Source organism: Serinus canaria, chromosome 2 (genome assembly GCF_022539315.1).
Source record: "Serinus canaria isolate serCan28SL12 chromosome 2, serCan2020, whole genome shotgun sequence".
Classification (NCBI taxonomy): Eukaryota; Metazoa; Chordata; class Aves; order Passeriformes; family Fringillidae; genus Serinus; species Serinus canaria.
Genome location: NC_066315.1, coordinates 108,705,624 through 108,725,815, shown reverse-complemented (window position 1 = coordinate 108,725,815; position 20,192 = coordinate 108,705,624). Strand labels below are relative to the sequence as shown.

The 20,192-nt window shown below is 40.5% G+C and overlaps 1 protein-coding gene across 1 annotated transcript in view; it reads left to right on the top strand.

Annotated features, from left to right (window-relative positions):
• The window catches only part of KLHL14 (kelch like family member 14), a 56,876-nt gene that overhangs the window by 33,980 nt on the left and 2,704 nt on the right, over positions 1–20,192 (top strand). The window contains exons 3-6 of the mRNA XM_030227641.2: positions 7,990–8,079; positions 12,557–12,635; positions 18,750–18,940; positions 19,103–19,261. Coding sequence (XP_030083501.2) covers positions 7,990–8,079; positions 12,557–12,635; positions 18,750–18,940; positions 19,103–19,261 — 519 coding nt within the window. The remainder of the gene's footprint in view (positions 1–7,989; positions 8,080–12,556; positions 12,636–18,749; positions 18,941–19,102; positions 19,262–20,192) is intronic.

Below are 20,192 nucleotides of genomic sequence, written 5' to 3'. Positions count from 1 at the left end.
AATTTTCTGTGTGTCTGTCTCTTCCTTCCTTAGGAGCTCAGCTGTGGAAAGAGGTCTAGGAGAGAAACATTTCTGCCTTGTTTCTGTTGGAGAAAGCAGTCTTTGGTGTTTCCTAATGTATGTGGTTCAACCCTTGTGCTTCCTTCTGTATTTGTATCTGTCCAGCTACTATGTGGACAGTCCTCCTTCTGCATGCTGTGATTTGGCATGCTGGAAGTTCGGCATGTTAGAGTTTCAGACTTTTCTTCAGATACCCATATGAAGTAGATATCTTCTGGGAAAGGAAGATTTTTTTTCCAGGTGGTAGTCACTGGACAGATCCTTCCACCATCTTCTGCTTTAGGTCTAGTGCTTTAGGTATAGGCTGGACTTTATGATAAACAAAACCTTTCTTTTACACATATTGAAATATTTAAAATGAAAACTTGAAAAATCTGTAGCAGTGAATTTTAGCAATTAATTCCATTTCATTTGTTATGAATGAACTTAAGTGTATCAAAACTGCTTTTTTAATAGGGTGAAATATGGGTACATCCTTCCTCCATGTAGAGTTTTCCAAATGGAAAATCACATTTTTATTTCCCTGGAATGACTTTGAGAGTTAGTGGGAAGAAACAAAACCCTTAATAACCCTAAAAAAGTATGGCAGTCAAGAGCTGAGAGCAGAGTAGGAAGTAGTGAGACTGAGAGAGAAGATTGTGAAAGACTTGGGGTGGTAGAGGCCAAGGAAGATACTGGTCCATGTGATGAAGGTCTTTAAAGACATGGGTCCCCAAGAAGCATCAACAGGATACAGCCAGGGAAACACAAAGAGGGGATGTGATTGCTCTGAGCTTGGAAGGTTGCCTTCAGAGGAGACCAGGAGAATGTGTGCATCTCAAGGTCAAATGGAAACTGGGACATAAATGAATACAGTTGGTCACCAGCAGCTGGGCATTAACACACCACTCCTGGTTACAGTGTTCTGCCCCATGGCACTGTTGGAGAAGGGAAGGCATGTCCTTGAGCTGACATCTTGGAGAATCTGAAAGCCCCCTCTGGGACAAAATAGTATTTCTTTCCAGAGCTTTCTGGCAACTCTGCAGTGGTTTTCTCCCATCAGGGACTATTCATCATTTCGTCCATGAGAAGCTTTTGTTGTGCAAAATGTCACATCATGAGACTGCTATGATGTGACGAGATGTCATTTCCCAGGAATACATTCTGGGCTCCACTTCAGCGATTGTAAACCCAGGCCTGAGTAGGTACACAAGATATTCTACTGGGGGGCAGCCATCACTGAGGTAGCATTGCATAACTCATGGTGGTGGACAAGTGTCTCTTGATAAATGCTCTCTGGAAATCTGTGGGGCATGTGGATGGTGAGGGGCAACCTTCAGCAGGTCAGTGGGTAAGCAGGGAGTAATGAAACAAGAAAAATTGTCACTTTGAACCTTTCCACAGGACCATGCTTTACATCCTTTGCTCCAAGTTGTGCCAAGATTTTTGGTGAATTCATTTACGTGAGCTTCTCAGACCTGCATCAGCAGCTCAGCTGCACAGAGTCATTCCCATGGGGGAGGCAGCAGGGGAGCACAGCAGAGTGTGAATAGGTTTTCTATGCACTTCATGGGGAAGATTGTGTCAGGTTTTTGATACAGGAATATCAGATTTTAAGGTGGGAGTGCAGTATTTATCTACCTTATTTAAACACTGTTGATCCAAGTAGACAGCTTTACCCAAATAGGTGCTTGCAGCTTTGAAAATGTATGGATAAAATTGGTCCATGCAAACTGCCAAATGTATATGTTGCTGAAAACCCAATAGAACATTCTCCCATAGGATGAATTTCACCTGCAGAAACAGACAGGTCTGCACTCAGAACTTGTGTCCAAGTAACTTTAAACAATTTGTTTCAGGAGGGAGCTGACCATGCCAGCTATTCCTGATGTTATGTTTGCCTGATCTGTTGTCTCACCATGAATTTAAGTATCTTATTGTAGATGCTCACATACGAAAATTTTAGCTCACTAAAACAACTAAGAAAGGAACTCCATGACCTCTGGAAAAACCTGGCTGGTGTTAAAAAACCTGGCTGAATGTATAAAAGAATAACTCTTGACAGTTGAAAGAAAAAAAAATTGTTAAGAAATATCTTCACAATGGGAAATATTGTAATTACCATGAAATATCATTCACTGTGAATGGACTTTGATCTGCTCAGATAACTCTTTCTTGATGCTTATGTTATCCTGTAGCCTCAGTAGAAGTATGGACTGTAACCTAGATGAACTCAGCAGCTCTGTGCCCATCCTACTTGTGATGGCTTGAATGAAGTTGCCCCAAGGCTGGCATGGGAAGAAAGAGGTGGTGAGTTTTCCAGCTGAGCTGTTCTCAGTGGTGCAGTGGACCAGAACTGTATCAGTTATATTCCCTCAAAGGTGACTTTGAGACACAGTGCTTCATCATAAGACTTTCTGCTTATGGTAACTGCTGTTGATGGTGCCAGCCTTCCCCCAATGAGTTGAGCTCAGACTCAAGGCTGGCATTGGTATGTTACTAGAAAAAACACTTTGCATATATTTCCTTGAATTTGAGGTGACAGAATGCAGTTTGGCTAGGAATATTAACGGAGGTTTTTCCCATTTGTGTTGATCATTCTCTTAACTTTCTTTCATTATCTTTTGAGCAGAAAATACAAGTGGATGAATATCTGATGCCTTTAAAGCCAGTGCAAAGCTACCACCATGTTCAACGAGGCTAGAATTTCATACTTGTTGTGGTCAGTCTTTCCCCACAGTTATTAAATAACAAACAATTGAAGAGAACAATTCACAGAGGAATCATAGTGTTTATTTATATAACCTCCTTGGTGAGAAATAACGAGTAACATTCTGTAATAAATGCGTAGTCTTTCTGCAAATGATGTATGAAACACAGAAAGGTGAACAGTATCTGATATTTTGTTCTCAGGAAATAATTGGAGCAGCTGTGGTCTGCCCAGCATTTTGCTGATAGCGTTGGGAATGAAATGAATACTGTGTCTCTGCATGAATAATGTGTCTCTGCCATGAGCAAATCACAGTCTCCTTAAGTGAGTCTGTGGGTGCCTTCTGTGCTGGAAAGGGACATCTCTCATTGCACTGCCCTCTTCAGAGCTGTGGAAATAACCAGTTTTCAAGAAGCGGTAGTTGAATATTATGTAGTCAATAGGATAGGCTGTTAATATTGTGGAAGGTCATTATTGAATCCATATGTCCTCTGATAATGACATCTTTGTTCTGGAAACACTCTCTTGCGTCATCTGCACAGGTCATTAGAGATGCTGAGCATGACTTCTTGGTGTGAACTGAGTCTTGAAGGGGCTATGCTCAAGCTGTGCAGCAGTTGAGAAAGAGATTTCTGGCCTTTCCTTACAGTACCTCCTGTATCTAAAGCAGCTGACTGCTTCAGGGCAGTGAGAAATCTATGGTGTTGGGGTTTTTTGTTGTTGTGGTTTGATTTTTTTTTTTTTTTTTGGTTAGGGATTGGGGGTTTTTTGTGGGTTTTTTTTTTTTTTTTTTTTTTGCTTGTTTTTTTTGGTTTTGGTTTTGGGTTTGGATTTTGGGGATTTTTTTTGAGTAGAGGAATCAAGTGGAAGTTCTGGAGGAGTTTTGAGCACAGCAGAGGGATTGGTATAGCCTGTATCACAGATTTCAGATCTCCTGGGACCTGAGCTCATTCTCCTTCTGTCTTGAGAAGTGCTATTCTAGTTTTCCCTTTTTCCCTGGTAGTTAGTGTTGAAGTGAAAATAGATGGGGAAAGGTGTGAGGAGGAGGAGGAATTGATGACCCTTTGATTAAATTGTGGTGAACAACCAGATGCTGTTTCCTAAATGTGCAATAATTGGCAGAAACTAGGCAAAACTGGGTAAGACAAAGAGCACACTTTGTTGCTTGTTAGGTGCATGAGGTGTCTCATGGAGGTGCCTTTGAAGCATCATTGCATCTGGTTGACCTCACAGGCTTCATAGTTGAGAGTGTTTAATTTCATGAGCATTTGGCTATAACCTGTAGTCTCTTATTTTGGCATTAGGTCCCAGAACATTGTCTAGTGCTTTTTGTTAGATGAGCTTTGGCATACGTGAGGAACTTCTTCTTGGGATATCTATCCTAATATGCAGTGCTGCTGTGTCTTCCTTCTCATCTGTGTCTGAAGAACAACTGAGTGTCACCTCCTGCACAATGTCACTGATGTTTGTGTACTGAAATATTTCCTAGCAAAAACCACTTCAGTCTTGGACTCCACTGCCTTCCAGATCATTCTCAAGTATAAATCTTCCATTTGGTTTTGACCTAGACAGCTTTTCATGTTACATATCTGTACCTGAGAAATTTCCTCCCACCTTACCAAGCGTCTCCTACCAATCATACATCAGTGCATGGGAAGGAGGCTGGTGGGAGTGCTGTCTTCAGCAGGGCTGTTTGCACTTGTTTGTGCTCTTGGTGCAGGAAAGCATGGGTATCCTGAGCTTTGGGAGATGTGTGTGGGGGGCAGGGACTTAGGAGAGGTGGTTTCTGCCCACTGCAACTACTCTATTTATATCTGTCTACCTCACATATTTCCCTGTCACCTATCACCTTGGCATGTTTCTCAGATGACCATGGCTATTTTTATCTTCTCCTCCTTTTAACAGTGTTTTCACCTTCTTTTTAAATCGGTCTTTAATAAAGTTAAGAATTTTTGCCCAGGGTTTTATAAACATGTGTTATTAAATTTTAAATCTGTTTTGAAAGTGCCTCTATCCTACTCCCTCCTAGTAAAGTGACCTTTTTAAATGGAGGGAAGTGGGTTTAGATGACAGTCATGATAAATGCGGTCATGTTCACTCAATAAAATAAGGCCCAGTGCATTTGAGGATAAATCAGTGAAATGTACAGCCCCACCTGTCTGTCTCCATCATTCATTTCCACTGTCACTTTCACAGTGGCTGATGGATCACAGTTGCTGTAAAATTAGACAGCCTTTAATCTCATTTCATCCTGATTAGCTTCTCCTTACCCTTTCCCTCTAACTCACTGACTGACACGCTAAAAACTCATGCAGGGCTGTGTTTGAGCGTGGCATACAAACTTCTCTTCAAATACCCTTTTTGTGGGGCAGGCAGGTGTTCCAATGAGTTGAGATAAAAAAATGAGAAGATAAGATTTTCACACTATTAAAGCCAAACAGCAGACAAAGACTCATATGAAATTAATGAAAGCACCAGCTTGGCCAGACTGTGTGATGGGCCAAACTCTTCCAGTTATACCCTGGCAAGCCCAGTGAGTTTGAGAAGATTGCTGCTATCAGATACTGAATTTAACATGCCCATTGCCATGTAATTTTGACTGTTGTCTATGAAAAATTAGGTCCTATCTGGGTGTACATTCACAAGAAGCATGGTTATTAGTGCAAGCTTTCTGTGCTTTCAAGGGATATTTTATAACAGAAAAAAAAAATTGTTCATTCACATAGTTTTTATTTCTGTGTATAACTCCCAGTTCTAAGGGGTCAAGGAGAAAGACTGTGAGGTTGTTGATTTCTCAGTTAGAGTCCTTTCCCTCATAGATGTCCACAGTGTTTCTTCATTCTCCCTGTTTAGTCCAGCTCCCTTCAGTCCCATGGGTAGATTCATGAGACTAAGAACAGTTTTCCCCAAAGCTCTGAAATAAACAAAGGTCACAGTAAAGGTCTGCAGTGTTTTATTGCAGTCACCTTTCTTTCTGAAGGCCAAATACTACCCTTCTTTCTAAGGCAAGCTTCCTTTTAGCTTTCCTGTGAGTTATGGACGGTAGTTTGGGTTGTTTGGGCCCAATCCTGTATCAGTGGGAATGTTGCCATCAATTTCAGTAGGAGCCAGGATTAAGCCATTAGTTTTCAAGGTTTAATTATCATAATAATTATGGGAGTCTTACTGCATACCTTATATGCATGGTAACAGCAGAAAAGCTTAAAGCAGAATTTCTTCCTCTGCTGATTCTGTTTGTGTCAATATGGTGGATAAATAAACGCAAATTTTTGCAAAAGTGAAAATGCAATGGAAAAAATATGCATGTGTGCTGCCTGCAGACAGTTTTTCCTATAAATGCTGGAGTTCTCCAGACTGACCAATAGAAGAGGTTGAGAGTGCAACCAGCAGCTTGGACCTAACTGCAAACCATAACAGAGCACTGTATTACTTAAAACTTGAAGCCCTTACAGCTGATCCTGGGGATCCTGGGGAGTCTTTTCTTGAGAGGAAGGGTCCCAAAAAATATCTAAGAAAGACAGCAAATTTCTCATGAGAGACAAAATTCTTTTTTTGTTACAAGCATCCACAAAATCAAGAAGAGTTCTGTGGTTTTGAGAGAGATTTTAAAACAGGAAAATGTCTAAGACTAAAGAGTGAGATAATGATGATATGGTGTCTCAAAAGATAGCAGAAATGGACTTCATTCTTTCATCCCACCGTAGGAATCTCTGGGTAGTATAAAATCTTTTGCAGTGTCTAGTATAAGATTAGTTCCCAGTTAATATAAATTGAATCAGTAACAAATAACCTTAATTAATGAACTTTCACTGTAGCTGGCTGCCGAATTTAAGAACTGCTTCCCTTACATGACTTGTAAGAGCACAGACTATGAAAAAGATATTCGACCTTCACTAGAAACTAAAAACATACCTTATTTATTCATCATTGCCTGGGCAAAAACTTCAGTAAGAAGCTTAAATGATCCCACTTGATCTTTAAGAAAATGTGTCCTAAATAGCAAAGCTGTGTGTATTTCTTCTTATTATTATTTGCATATGCTATACTGCACAACTGCATTCTGAGAAAAATAAAAGATAATAAAACAAATGAAATGAGAGATATATCACCCAAAATAATCCAAGTGTGAGATAGGCTGCCTCTTTTTTTTTTTTTTCTTTTTTTGGCATTGGCAAAAGAGCACAGAGTAAGAGCTGGCCCTGAGTCATATTGATTTCCCACTGCACTGGTTTCCTAAGTGCTCTGTTGATCCGTGTCAAGCAATAAGTTCCCTGCCTGTACATGCACATCACCTCCCCATTTGTCCTCACCTAGATTTAAGGTGCCCATATGATGAGCTGAACAAGGACATCATTTTTCCTACTGGTGCCACTGGGCCAAAACTACTCTATGTGGTATAGAAACTAATGCTGTATAAGTTCACATTTTCTATATAATATCATAAGTGGGTATATAATATCATTAAAGTGGGTATGGCACACTGCAGTAATATGTGTGCCATGTATATGTAATCCTTGTTTTTGCATTTTACCATTTGCAGTGGAAAAAGTAAATATTAAGAAATGTTTGCATCTGTAGCTGGTCCATAGTAATTATGATACCTCCCCCCCTCCCCACCAAAAAAGGGATATTGCAAACCTAATGCCACAGTTTTGATCTTTGTTAACAAAGGGCTTCCTGATTAGATGAATAGAGGATGTGTGATTGTGCTGCTAATGACATTGTACAGGAAATTAAGCGTATACATTTGCAAAAGGCATTAAATCAGCAGGACCTTAATTTAAAAACTTAAAACTGTATAGAAATGCTGCTTGTTCATTGCTGTGTAATGGAAAGCTACTGAACATACTGACTCTTCTTGTGGAAACATTACCAGCAGAACAAAGCATGGCTGAGGTTTTTTTAATGTTTTCTAGCATACTAGGATTTCTAGCATTTGCTTATTTTCAGGGAAATATCATGCAACTTCACCCCATTTTACAAGTTCTTTTTAGATCAGTATATATAGTACTTGGGCAGGTGAGGGGACACTGAGGGACCAGAATTCCAGATTTTTTCCTTAATTATTTGCAACATTAAATTGCATAATTTTACTAACAAGTGGCTTTGTCTGCTGCTAAAGTCAGTGTTCATACATGCCTGGGGTGACATTCTCATATTATTTCGTACAGATGGTAAAGAGGAAATATTTGATAAAATCAGCGTCCTGAGCTGACAAGGAATTCTTGCTTTGTTTGCAGTTATGCCATACAACAGTGCCCATCACTGCGTCGTGGAAGTGGAAAACTTCTTGTTCGTGCTGGGAGGAGAAGACCAGTGGAACCCTAACGGTATGTGTAGAATACTAAAAGGCAAAGGGAGCATCTGCCTTCCTGTGCCTCCCTGCCTGCCAGGTCAGCTGATGTAGTGATTAGCAAGGGATTTTGAGGACCTTCAGCCTAATTGTTGAACCTAGTAAAGGCTACTCTTTGGTATTGATGTAATAAATATCTGGTACTTTAGCATTAGCATCTCTGTCATTCATCAGCTCCCACATCCCTTGAGAAATGCCACAGGCAGCAGAACAGACTCTTTCAAGTGCATGCACCAGGCAGCAGCTGTTAAGAATTTTAACCTTCATTTCCAGGCTCCTTCCAGTCATAATATAATAATGCAATTGCAGTAGATGAATGCTTCTTTTCTATTGTCAAACAAGATACTCGCAGCTCAAGTTGTTAATGTGTTAATTATCTAGACTTTGAGATTCTTAAACTGATCCTTTTTTCAGTCTTGTGCAAGAGCTTCTCATATAGATTATCTGCTGCTACCTTCTTTCATTTGATTACTTCATAAATTTACCGCAAAGAGAAATTAAACAATTTAACAGGCTTCTGAGCAAAGCAAAAGGAGAATACCATGCCTTGCAAAATTCACAGAATTGTCAAGACACTGTTAAAAAGCTTGCACATGAAGAAAGAGTTGTAGTTGTAGCAGTCTGTGTAACAGAGATAATTATGACTGAGAAACCATAAAACAGCTTGCAGGTACACATTTTTACTTTAAAACACCAGAGGATCCAGCTGAAATTACATATACTGCATATATTTTATTGTGAATGCCCCATTTCAGCATCTGCACCAAACCAAATTATAGAAAATTGTTACATCTGTTCACTCCCTAAAACCTGAGACAAACAATCCGGGCCACCCTATAAGCACGTTTCTGGTGTAGTTAAGAATATCACTATATGTCTTAGGAGAAGGGCCCCTTAGTTCTATTGTTGAATATTGTTGAATATCTTTTATTTGAAGCAGGAGACAGCACAGTATCACTAACGACAATTTCTTTTAGGATCGTTGGCCACATCCATCCAGTGAGGACCCCTGTTGTATTTGGTGGTAGGCATATGGACAGGCAGACCTTGTTCCAGACAGTTTATAATTAAATGACCATGTCACATGAAGGGTAAAAGAAAAGAAGTATAATTACTCACATTTCAAAGATGTGGAAACTGACTTACAAGGTGATGGAGAGATGGTAGAAGGGGTACATATCTTGCTTCAGAGATAGGAGTCAAACACAGTTGTTTGTGAGATGAATAGTACCTAAGGCCTGAGATTGCCTAGATCTGGGTCAACTCCTGGGCTGAAGATGTTGCTGAAGACATCTTCCAATTTCCCTGACCTGTGAATACCAGTGCTGGGATTTTTTCCATAGAGAAGATAGCAATAAAAAAGGTATGAGCAGTGCTGTACTGATCTCTTTATCAAATGGATCTTACTTGTCACTGAAAGTGGACCTGAAATCATAAACTACATCCTGTGCTGGGCATATTCTTTCTTGAAACCATATTCTTTCTTTATTTTGCTCTAAATGTGCAGCTACATGAGCAACTCTCACACGCCCACTTGAATTTATGTAAAGGCCCTTGTCTGCTATCCTCAGAGCACAGGATGGACTTCAGATGGACCTACGTGGAATCATCTTGCCAAGGCTTTACAAAGCTTCTGTTTCAAATTAGACTATACCAGGGGTTTTTTCCAATGTAAAGAATTCTCTTAGAGATGGTGGCAATGGTAAGACGTTGCTTTAGCCATCAGGCCATCTGGTTCTTGAGAAACTGTGTGGACCCCAAGGAGTGCTCAAGCCTCCTTCATGCTCCACTGACTTCCTGACAACCCACAAAGTATGGGAGACATTTTTTCTCACTTTTTACATCCTCCAGTAGCCATGCCTTTCCAGTCACAAGGGGTTCTTGCATGAGTAAACACTGATGAAAGCAGGGTGCACAACACAGGCATGGATTTAAGACCAACCTTCATAACCTTCAGAGCCTGTCACCTTCTAGCATGGCTGCAGAGCAGAGAGCAGTATCTGCCTCCTTTTGTGCCATCATCCTGATTTTTGTTTGCTTGTCCCAAGTTCTGTGTTCTGATAGAACAGGTGCATGTTAAGATGTGCAATCTCCTGGCTGATGAGCAAAGCAAAACATAGATAGAGTTCTCTTTCAAACTGGACTCCAGACTTGGACTTGAACTGCAGTCAAACCAGTTAAATCAGGCAGATTAACCAGGTCCTTTTCCTGCAGTCACAGGCATCATACAATCCCATTTTGTAAATTTTCTAAGCTACATTTTGAAAAGCAGTTGGATTTCCAGCCCTCACTACTCCTCTAGGAAAGCTGTTACAGAATCAAATTACTCTAAATGACTAGGAGCCTTATTTTGATATCCAATAAAGTGTATTCTTTGACTGTCTAATTCACCTTGTTCTCATGCCAAGGCTGGCCTTTAGTTTAACAGTTTTTCCCCTCCTGGAGATTTGTTCCTCTAAAGTATTACAGGCAGCACTCCTATCCCCTTTCAGCTTTTGTATTTCTAGGTGCAACAGGCCAAGTTCTTTGTCTCCTGCCATAAGGTAAACTTTCTGTTCTTCCTGTTGCCATAGTAGCTCTTCTCTGTGACTGTTCTAGATTGATTTCATCTCCCTTCCTGTGAAGGACCAAGATTTGTATCCTGCACTCCCAGTCTAGGCTTGCTAAACTCTTCTTCTACCCTGCACTTTACAGTCTTCTACATACATGGTGTTTGTAGTATGTGTATGACACGTGTTAGGCAGCCAAATTATAGATCTGTATGACAACAATGAACAAGCTGCTGCATAACTAATGAGCACTGAAGTCCCAGTAACTCTGAAAGAAGTAGTTTAATACAGCAGCCTTAAAACCTAAAAAAAAATAAAATAGAAGTTTACACGTAGGATCAATATTTATATTATTTTGAATTCCTGCTTTTTGAAATACAAAGAGGTTAGTAAATGTCTTAGACAGTGAAACCTAGAACCTGTTCAAGCTTGCTGCTACTGTTTTGCTGCTTATTGAATCTATAGCTCTCGATGCCTCTCTTTCTAAATTGTCTGTGTAGACTAAGGGAATCCAGAGAAGGACCAAAATCAAAGCCTCACTTCACTAAGCCTAATGGCAGAATGTCCAGTTGCCCTTACAGCAGGGGAATCTCACCCTGTGTCTTGAGGTGGTGCTGAGATGGTCACGTCTTGGAGTGGCGCTCAGCATGGTCCTCGTTAGGCACCATGCTGGATTTGAAGGGAAATGCTGCATTATTCATCAGTCTTCTGTTTTACCCTCCTCACATAGAACATGCTTATAACATGGCGAGGAATTCAGTTTACTTCCAAAGCAGTCAGTGTGGTTTCTTTCTCTGTTTTCTTGTAGAACATGAACTTAAATTATTACGACTATAAATTCTAGCTGTATTGTTTTTCTTCTCTACTGTCTTGATGGTCTGTTTACGCATGCTGAAGTAAGTGTGGAATGGAGCAGGCAAAGAGAGCCAATCCTGCAGAGGCTTGTCTGATGCAAAAATATTCATCTTGTAGAATGCCCAGTGACCATTTATAGAACTGTGACATACGCAGTTAGGTTATTCTGCTGGCCTGTGAAGCCTCTAATTCAATTTTTTAGTCACACATACATAAACAAAGGTTTCTGTTTTCAAAATGCTCATCTGTTGAAGTCTCAGGTGTTACAGGAAATTGCCATGCACTCTCTTGCTTCAGTTTTCTTGCTCTGGTGTCAATCTGCATGTAAAATAAGGTGAAATCTTAATATCGTGAAGACATGAACACAGTTCTTGGGCTTGACAGCAGGGAGAAGCTAGTTAGCTGGTGTATGTTGCTCATGCTTCATATTTTAGCTAACAGAGTTGGAATAAAACTCCTAAGAGTGTATTCCCCCTTCGATGCACCTCTGTAATTCCTTCTGACTTACACTGAAAGTACATGGTAGCATAAACTATCTAGTGCAAACACTGCATACCCCATGCTGATGGCTTATGCAGCTCCTGGTTATTTGCACAATGGGTTTTTGCTATGTTCCACACAGAGAGGATGTAAGGAGAAAGAAAAAAACATGCTCTCCTCTTAATTTTTTTACCTGACAAAATTCTAGTCATAAAAATACTGTGGGGATGCCCTATTTGGGCAGTAATTTTGTTTAGTGCTGTGATTTATTGTGGCTGTGAAAATACCACAGCTTGTGTAAGTAAATTTAAATACACATTTTCAAGATCTTATTACAAAGACCAAGAATAATCGCTATCTGCTTTTACTGCTAGTGACTGCTAATTCAAGCCTTGCAGTGCCCCATTTGTTGAATTATTACTGTACACACAGTGTAATCATACATTGTTGTAAAAGGGGGAACCCTTCATAAAAGGTGTCAACTTGTGAAGTATATGTAATATATATTACAATCATGATGTTAAATACATGAAACAAACAGCTGAGTGTCAAAATAATCTATCTTTACAGGGAAACACAGTACAAACTTTGTTAGCCGATACGATCCCAGGTTTAACAGCTGGATACAACTTCCACCCATGCAAGAGAGGTAAAAACCTGCTATGTGTTTTTCAATTTCTGTTTTCTCATCCTAGGGGCAGCTGAGGTTTGGCTTAGTTCTGGGACTGAGGAGGCCTATAGAAGCATTGAAAGCACAGATAAAACTGCAGCATGCAGTGTCCCATTTGCTCCCTAATTTTTAAAACTTTCCAAGTTTGGAACTCCAGTTGCCAAGTCCTGCAGTGCTAACTCACGCAAAATAGCCATGGACTTTATGCAATTACTGGTTGCCTGAGTACAGTCTGAAGGATTTTCCTGAAGTCTCCATAGTGTCCTGTCATGTTCCCTGACTGAAGTGTCATGATGGGTTTGGCAGTAAACAAGCAGTAATTATAGTCAGATATCTTAGAGGGAACTGAAACCTTCACATGTTGACTCCATCCTGTTTCACCACACCAGCTATGAAAAGCTCTCCTGAACATGTCTCCACTTGTCAGAGGACTCTTAATCCTAGGTGGTCTTTGAGTGAAGCTGCTGTCAGTAAATGCATATCAGAGTAGCTCATGTTTTAATCTTGCTGTGTACCAAAGAGCAAGGGTGGATATGGACTTGAGCAATGACTTGTAAAGATGACGTAAATTTAACTGTGGATCCCAAATGCTACCCTCAGAGGAAAAAATTCCATAAACATGAAAAGAATTGTGCATGTTTCATAAGAAGAATCTCAAAGGCAGAAGATCCAAAGTTACAATGTTATTTGAAGAAAATATTCAGTGTCCTTCCTTCACTTAAACACCCATTTTCTCATGGATCCCATGTACAAAAGTCATCACAGTGTCTTCTTCAAATGCTTTCTTTATTCCATGCCAGTATTACAGTTCTCTTTTTTTTGTTGACTGTCTACACTATTCAGATGTCTGGCAGTCATAAATATATTGAATTCAGCACAGTGTTGTAATTCAAGGTGTGTCTTATGAGATGCTTGGAAATATGGCTGTTTTTTCAAATATCCAGGAGTGAAACATCAGTCCGCAGAATTTTTGAAGGACCTTTGTTCAAGATTCAGTTTGATTGACCTGCTTTGGCAGCACCTAGTCTTCTCCCTCATTCCCACCAACACTGGGATAACCTTCATAGCTGTGATTGTTTACTTTAAAACAGCGGGACACCTTCCCCTCTGGTTCAACTTCCTAGAGTGAGTCACCACCAGTTTAGGTGTTGGGGAGAAAGGGGGTGAGCATCAGAGTGGGCATCAGCGTGCAAGTCACCCTTGCTGAGCAGGGAGACTGGGTAGGAGACCAACTGGTGTTTGTATGGAGCCTGGAGCTCCTCTGTGGAGCCTGAGTCCTAATTAGGCCCTCTGGGTATCTCCAAGCCAAATTCCTGAGGGGCGTTGGCAGCTGGCTGAGCAGTTGGGTTTATTTGACTGACAAACTTCAGAAAGCAGAAGTAGGGAGCTGAGGGTCGCAGAAAGGAGGCAGTAGGAATTTTCCCACCTCCACATTGGCCAGTTGTGTTTCCCTGGAAAACCATGCAGCAGGTGACTGGCTCTGTGCTCTGGTGCTGCCTTCAGCCAAGAGGCCAAACCCAGCTGTGCCCTGCAGTCCTGCCCGTAATAAACTGTAATGTATGAACACCACAGCTCCCTGCAGAGGGTCTGAAATTCAATGGTCCACTCATACATAGTTCCTTCTGCAAGGGGCTTTGCTATGACAACATTAATTGTCACCTCTTTTGTTCAGGACACATAGCTCATGGGCTTGCCCGTTGTTTTTCTTTAAAGGCTCCTAAGCATTAGCCCTGTTGTTGGAAAAAAGAGATTTTACACTTGCTTTCTAAAATGTTTTTGATGGTTTGTTTGCTCAGTCCTAATGACTTCCTCAGAGTTATTGCAGCTTTCAGAGGTATGGACTGGCCCAGTTTGTAGAAGATCATGCAAATAAGAGAGAGCTTTTATGCAGTTTTCTTTCCCAGCTCCTTTAGTGAGATAAAGTTCCCATTAAAGTCAACAGGCTATTTTCCCCCTGCTAGGAGTACAGGGTCATGCCCTGTCTCTGCTGGCATAATGCAGGCACCATTGACAAGACAGACTGTTAAATGGGTTTTTCTGAGTCATTATGGTCCATCAAGTCAAAATCTATTTAGGAATTTTAGTCTGAGAATAATTGGCTGCATAGAGTATAATAGCTCCTTTGAAATGACTGCCAGGTAAATGTGGGACTCGTTCACAGGCAGTATATTCTCAAGTCAAAAACCTGTATGAAATATTTGATAAGTAAACTTTTATCTCACATGCCAAAATCCATATCTGATTGATTTTACTGTGTGAGCTATAAAGAAAAGTCTAATCCCATCATAGATTCAATGTCACCAGTGTATTTTCTTTAAAGCTAGAGTTTGGTTCCTTTTCCCTTGAAGAACATCCCAAATATAAATGCTTTTGAAAAATATGTCCTATTTTCCGGAGTTTGTTGTTTAGAGAACAAGTAAGTGACTCATAAGCTTTGGAAATATGCATCTGCCTGATGATGCCATAACAACAGGAAGGTTTTTGGAGAACAGTTTCATTAGGCTATGATGGCTACTGAAGGAGCAGTCTTTGTAGCAGTTGTATCTGAACTTGAGGTGTGAGCCTCAGCTGTAGACCTCAGGCAGAACTGTTGCACCTTGCCAGCTCAACACAGAGCTTTTCAAGGTGTGTGGAGCAAAACAACATTTAAAACAACTTGCTTTTTCTTACATTCTGAGTTCAAAATTTTTGTTTGAAGACCAGCTAAAAGCATGGCATTGTACCAAGTTCTGATGGAGCACAAGTGGAAGTGGGAAGTGAGTAGGTCAGTGTACTCTCTGAGGCTGAGTGAGCTGAGATAAGGCACAGAAAAAGAAATACAAAATTTTCACATTTTATTTTTGTCTTTGACTTTAATAATAGTAATGTCAACTCCTATTAGGATGATTTATTTTTTAAAAAGCAAAGCATGCACTCTATAAGGTACTCTGAAATCAGGTCCAGATATTGCGACAATCAGTAACAACATTGGTAAATTTAAATCTCAGACTGGTAGTTGTATTTGGTGTTTCAGGGCATAAATTCATCATGTGTGAAAATCATGAGGAAAATCTTCCCTTTTATATGTGTATATTTGAAAGAAGAACTTGGTTGGGTTGATGGTTGGGTGAAGGGGTGTGAAGGAAAAGCATTTAGGAGACCAGTGAGCATAGAGTACTTTCAAGTCCTGAGGAAAATCACAAAATAATTGTCTTATTGTCCATATTCAGATCCTGAGGTACATTCTAGTTACCTGATTAGAATGGATAGTGTCTTCTCAGTAGTGAGGGGAACGTTGTCATGCAAAGATTGCTGTATTATAGTTTAATCTGAATCATATTTTACAGCAGTTTAAAAGTCATCACTTGACAGCACGCCTTTGCATGCTGTAACAGCATGCCCTTACACACTGTATCATTGAAAACTAAAAAAACCCAAAATGCTTAAAATATTTGTGACAGAAGCTACTGAGTGAATGTTCACATCCAAGCAGAAGAGTGAAGTATGCTGATGCTTTCATTTTTGCTCCTTATAGTGACACTGTGTGGATGAAACCAGGAGTACACACAGAGAACATCATCAGTTAAACCCTAGTTAAGAGAATAATGCATGCAAGTTGTGTCTACCTCTGTTTATTAAACCTGAACTTAATAAAAGAAAGAAAAAAAAAAAAAAGAAAAGGCAAAACATGCTGAGAGCAGTTTGTTAATGGGTTCACCAGAGAAGATCAGAGGAGTGGCTGTGGGAGCACTGACAACAGGCACCCTCTGGTTTTGTGCCTTGTGGTTGCTGGACATGGGAGGGTTGAAAAATGGGTAGCTGACTATGCAGACTTTCTCTAATAGGAGGTGACCTTTGCAGCTTTTCCTACTTTTGGGACAACTGTGGGCTGTGTTGCCTCAGGCCCATCATATATTCTCAGAAAGCTTATACAACACACTTGATTGCCTGTAGCACCTATAGCCTCTGTCAAATTATTGTGAAATCAGTCAGCAGGGTTTTTTTTTTAAGAGACAACAGTAGGCAGACATGGGTACATGTAGAGTGTAATCAAATTAGCTTTGTTTCCATAGAATATCAGGCTAAAAAAATAGATGCACAATTTGCTGCCCGACCATGCAGAGCAGAATATGCCATCAGCTTCTATCTGCCCACTGACAGATAGATTAAATGGTCTTTTTAAATTCATCTGTTGATCTGGAGACACTTGCCAGTATTCCTGTCTTCCTATTTCCACGGGGTTTTTTTCAGAAGTCTTCCCTGTGGTGGAGCTCCCAGCCCCACTCAGAAAGGGGTTCTGTCCCACACCGTCCAAGCTGCCCATGTGCAGGCAGGGTGAAAGCAAAGAGGTGAACAGGAGGTGTTCAGTGACCCTGGCTGGTGAGAAGCCCTGTCAGGTGTGAACCAAATCCAAAAACTAAGGTCAGAAACTAGCAGTGATGCATCAAATCTATTCCCTGGATGCCCAGCCAACCCTGCTGTTTCCATGGCTGTATCCCTTGGTGTCTGCCTGACTTCTGTTCCAACTTCTAAACGACCAGCCAGTCTCAGACGCTTTTAACTAAGAGGGAGATTTCTCCAAAAGGTTAAAGGATGGTACAAATTTTGTGAAAATAGGTAGCTGTGCAAAAGAGCAAGATCTTATTCCTGCATTCACTGAAGAAAAAGCTTCTGAATATGCCTGGCTAGATGTCAGGTTAGGGACAGTGCACGCCAGACTTTGCCAGCTTACCTGGTCACGGGATGACTCTTGGGAAGCCTGAGGAGGAGTTGGACATACTGAAGATGCTCACTGAGGATGCTGTGCTCTGTGTGTACCACTGCTCATCCAAAGGCTTTGCAGTGGTCTGCAGGTTCAAGTCCTTGATGGTGCAGCTGACCTCAAGGCCTTTCACTCCATGATTCAGGAGTGAAATATGCAGCTGCTGCCAGATTCAAATTAAGGCATCTGGGCAGGAATCAGAGTGCATTGAATCAGCCACAGAGCAGGGTTTGGCAAGCTACAGCCACACTCCAGAGTGCCTGCTTTGCAGGAGCTGTCAGAGCTGCACTTTGCTGTGCCTGGCCTGCCTGCTCATTTCTGGGCTCCCATGTCATTCTGGTTCCACCCAGGAGAAAACTTTATGTTGGGGACTGATGACTCCTGTCATTCAATATTTTGTTCAGCTCTAAATCCTAGCCCAGCTGTGCTCTTTTGCAATTTTCTTCCTTATGTTATTACAGCTTGAAATTAAAGGTCTCTACTCTAGCAAACCGTCCTGTTGCTGAATGATCCAGGGAGCTTTCCCTGGAGTGGATTACACCTACCAAGGTCTTGCAAAATCATCTACTGCTCAATTTTTACTTCAGCAACAAACACTCACCATTGATTTTGGAGGCACAAGGAAGACAAACTAATATAAGCCTGACAGTCCTGGCCAGAAAACTTAATTGTTTTCCTACACACCTGAGTTGCATGTAAAAGCAGACAGGTGGCTAAAACTTTTCTCAGGGCTGGTTGGAGACAGACCTCATTTGAGTTAAGGGTGGAAATGTAGTGTTGTGGCTAGCATAAGGAAAGTTGTTCTATTTGCAGTACTGCAGAAAGAAGAAAAAAATAATAATTGAAGAAAATTTTTGATGATCTGGTTCTCTTAGTAAATTGGGAACAATGACCCTTGAAGGACCATAAAGAAAGTGAATGTCAAGATAATTTATTATTGTTACATTATCTACCTCATTTTTCACTTTGTCTTACTGAGTTGTTGTATCCCTTACAAGGTAATGCCCCATACATTAATGAGCACCTTTTTATCTTTCACGGGTGTAAAAAAGAAACAAACAGCTTTGAGAAGGGGGATTTTCTGGCAGCTTTATGTGTGCCTAATTGTTTTGACACAAAAAATGAAGTATTTTTTTTATGTGGAGCATTGTGTATTTGATTAGCAAAGCAGCCACAGCCTCTAGGATAGCTGTAAGCATGTGAAGCTTCCTGGAAGCTACTTCTCCCTGATGTAGCATTCGAAGGAGCAGCTCTCTTAGTTCAGGGAGTCAGCTGGAGAGGGGAAAGAAATGTTTGACATGGCTAATTGGTTTGTTGTTGGCTTGTTTGTTTTGTTCTGTCCTGTCCTCCAGGAGAGCCAGTTTCTACGCCTGCCGCCTTGACAAGAACTTGTATGTCATCGGTGGAAGAAACGAAACTGGCTACTTGTCCAGCGTTGAGTGCTACAACCTGGAGACAAACGAGTGGCGCTACGTGTCTTCGCTACCACAGCCGCTGGCAGCCCATGCAGGAGCCGTTCACAATGGCAAGATCTATATTTCAGGCCAGTGTCTTGAGTAATTCCTGCTGTATGACAAGAAAACCAACCCAAAACCACCATAAAAAAATAAATCAACGGCAGAACCCCAAAAGCAGAGAGCTAAATTCCTGCTGCAGCACAATGTCTTTATTTATATTAATGAACTGATGTGTATTTATTTTGCAGGAGGTGTTCACAATGGAGAATATGTCCCCTGGCTGTACTGCTATGACCCTGTGATGGACGTCTGGGCCCGAAAACAGGACATGAACACAAAGCGAGCAATCCACACTCTGGCTGTAATGAATGATCGACTGTATGCAATTGGAGGGAACCATTTGAAAGGTCACATTTTTAATAGCGAAAAAGTATCTCAGTGTCCCACGTCTCTGATAAAGAATATTTTTGTTAGACAGTCACTGTTAAATACATTGAAAGCCAAGCAACACAATTTAACAGGACACTTGAGCCAGCAATTTTAAAAACATTTTATGCAAATTATTTTAAAATTATACCAGTACATTAAATATATGAGTAATGAATGCTTTAGATAATAAAAATGGGAGCTTCCATTACTCAAAGGCATGGACAATTTGTCATTACCAAGAATTCAATGAAACAAACAGATTATTCTTTGACCCGAAAGTACCAGCAATATTTTCCTCTGTAAATCATTTTCCAAAATGTGCAGTTAAAAAGAGCTTTATTCAGAGCAACACACAAAAAACAAGCTCCTGATTTAATGAAGAGAAAAAAAAGAAAACTTCCAGCCATTAAATATTAGGACTAGGCACTTTAAATACCTTTTTAGTATTAAATGCAGCTTGTTTATTATAATTCTTTTCAGAGGTCTCTTGTTTCCATCTTTTGAAAAGGTCTTGTATTAAAATAACTATTGCTTAGGCATTTGGTAATTTTATCTTAATACCTGTATGTCATTGATGTTAAAGATGCTTCTTAATCCAGCCACTTAGACAAAAAGCACACCTCCTGCTCCTTTCTCCCGTCACAATATTTGATAGTTTATATTCACTTTTTTCTTCTTCCTCCTTTAATGTTGAAAACCAAAAAAATAAAAGACTACCAACCACAAAAGATAAAATCATAATATAGAAAAAAAGTAGAACAATGTGTTAACTGCCAGTAAGACCAGGTCATGTCTGACTCTGGTCCCTGGGTCCTCATGACCCTCTAAAGCCACATGCTGCTTTTGGAGATCTGAGCGTCTGTGGAGCATGCAAGGGACAAAGTCCAAGGTGTAAATTTCCCCTGATAA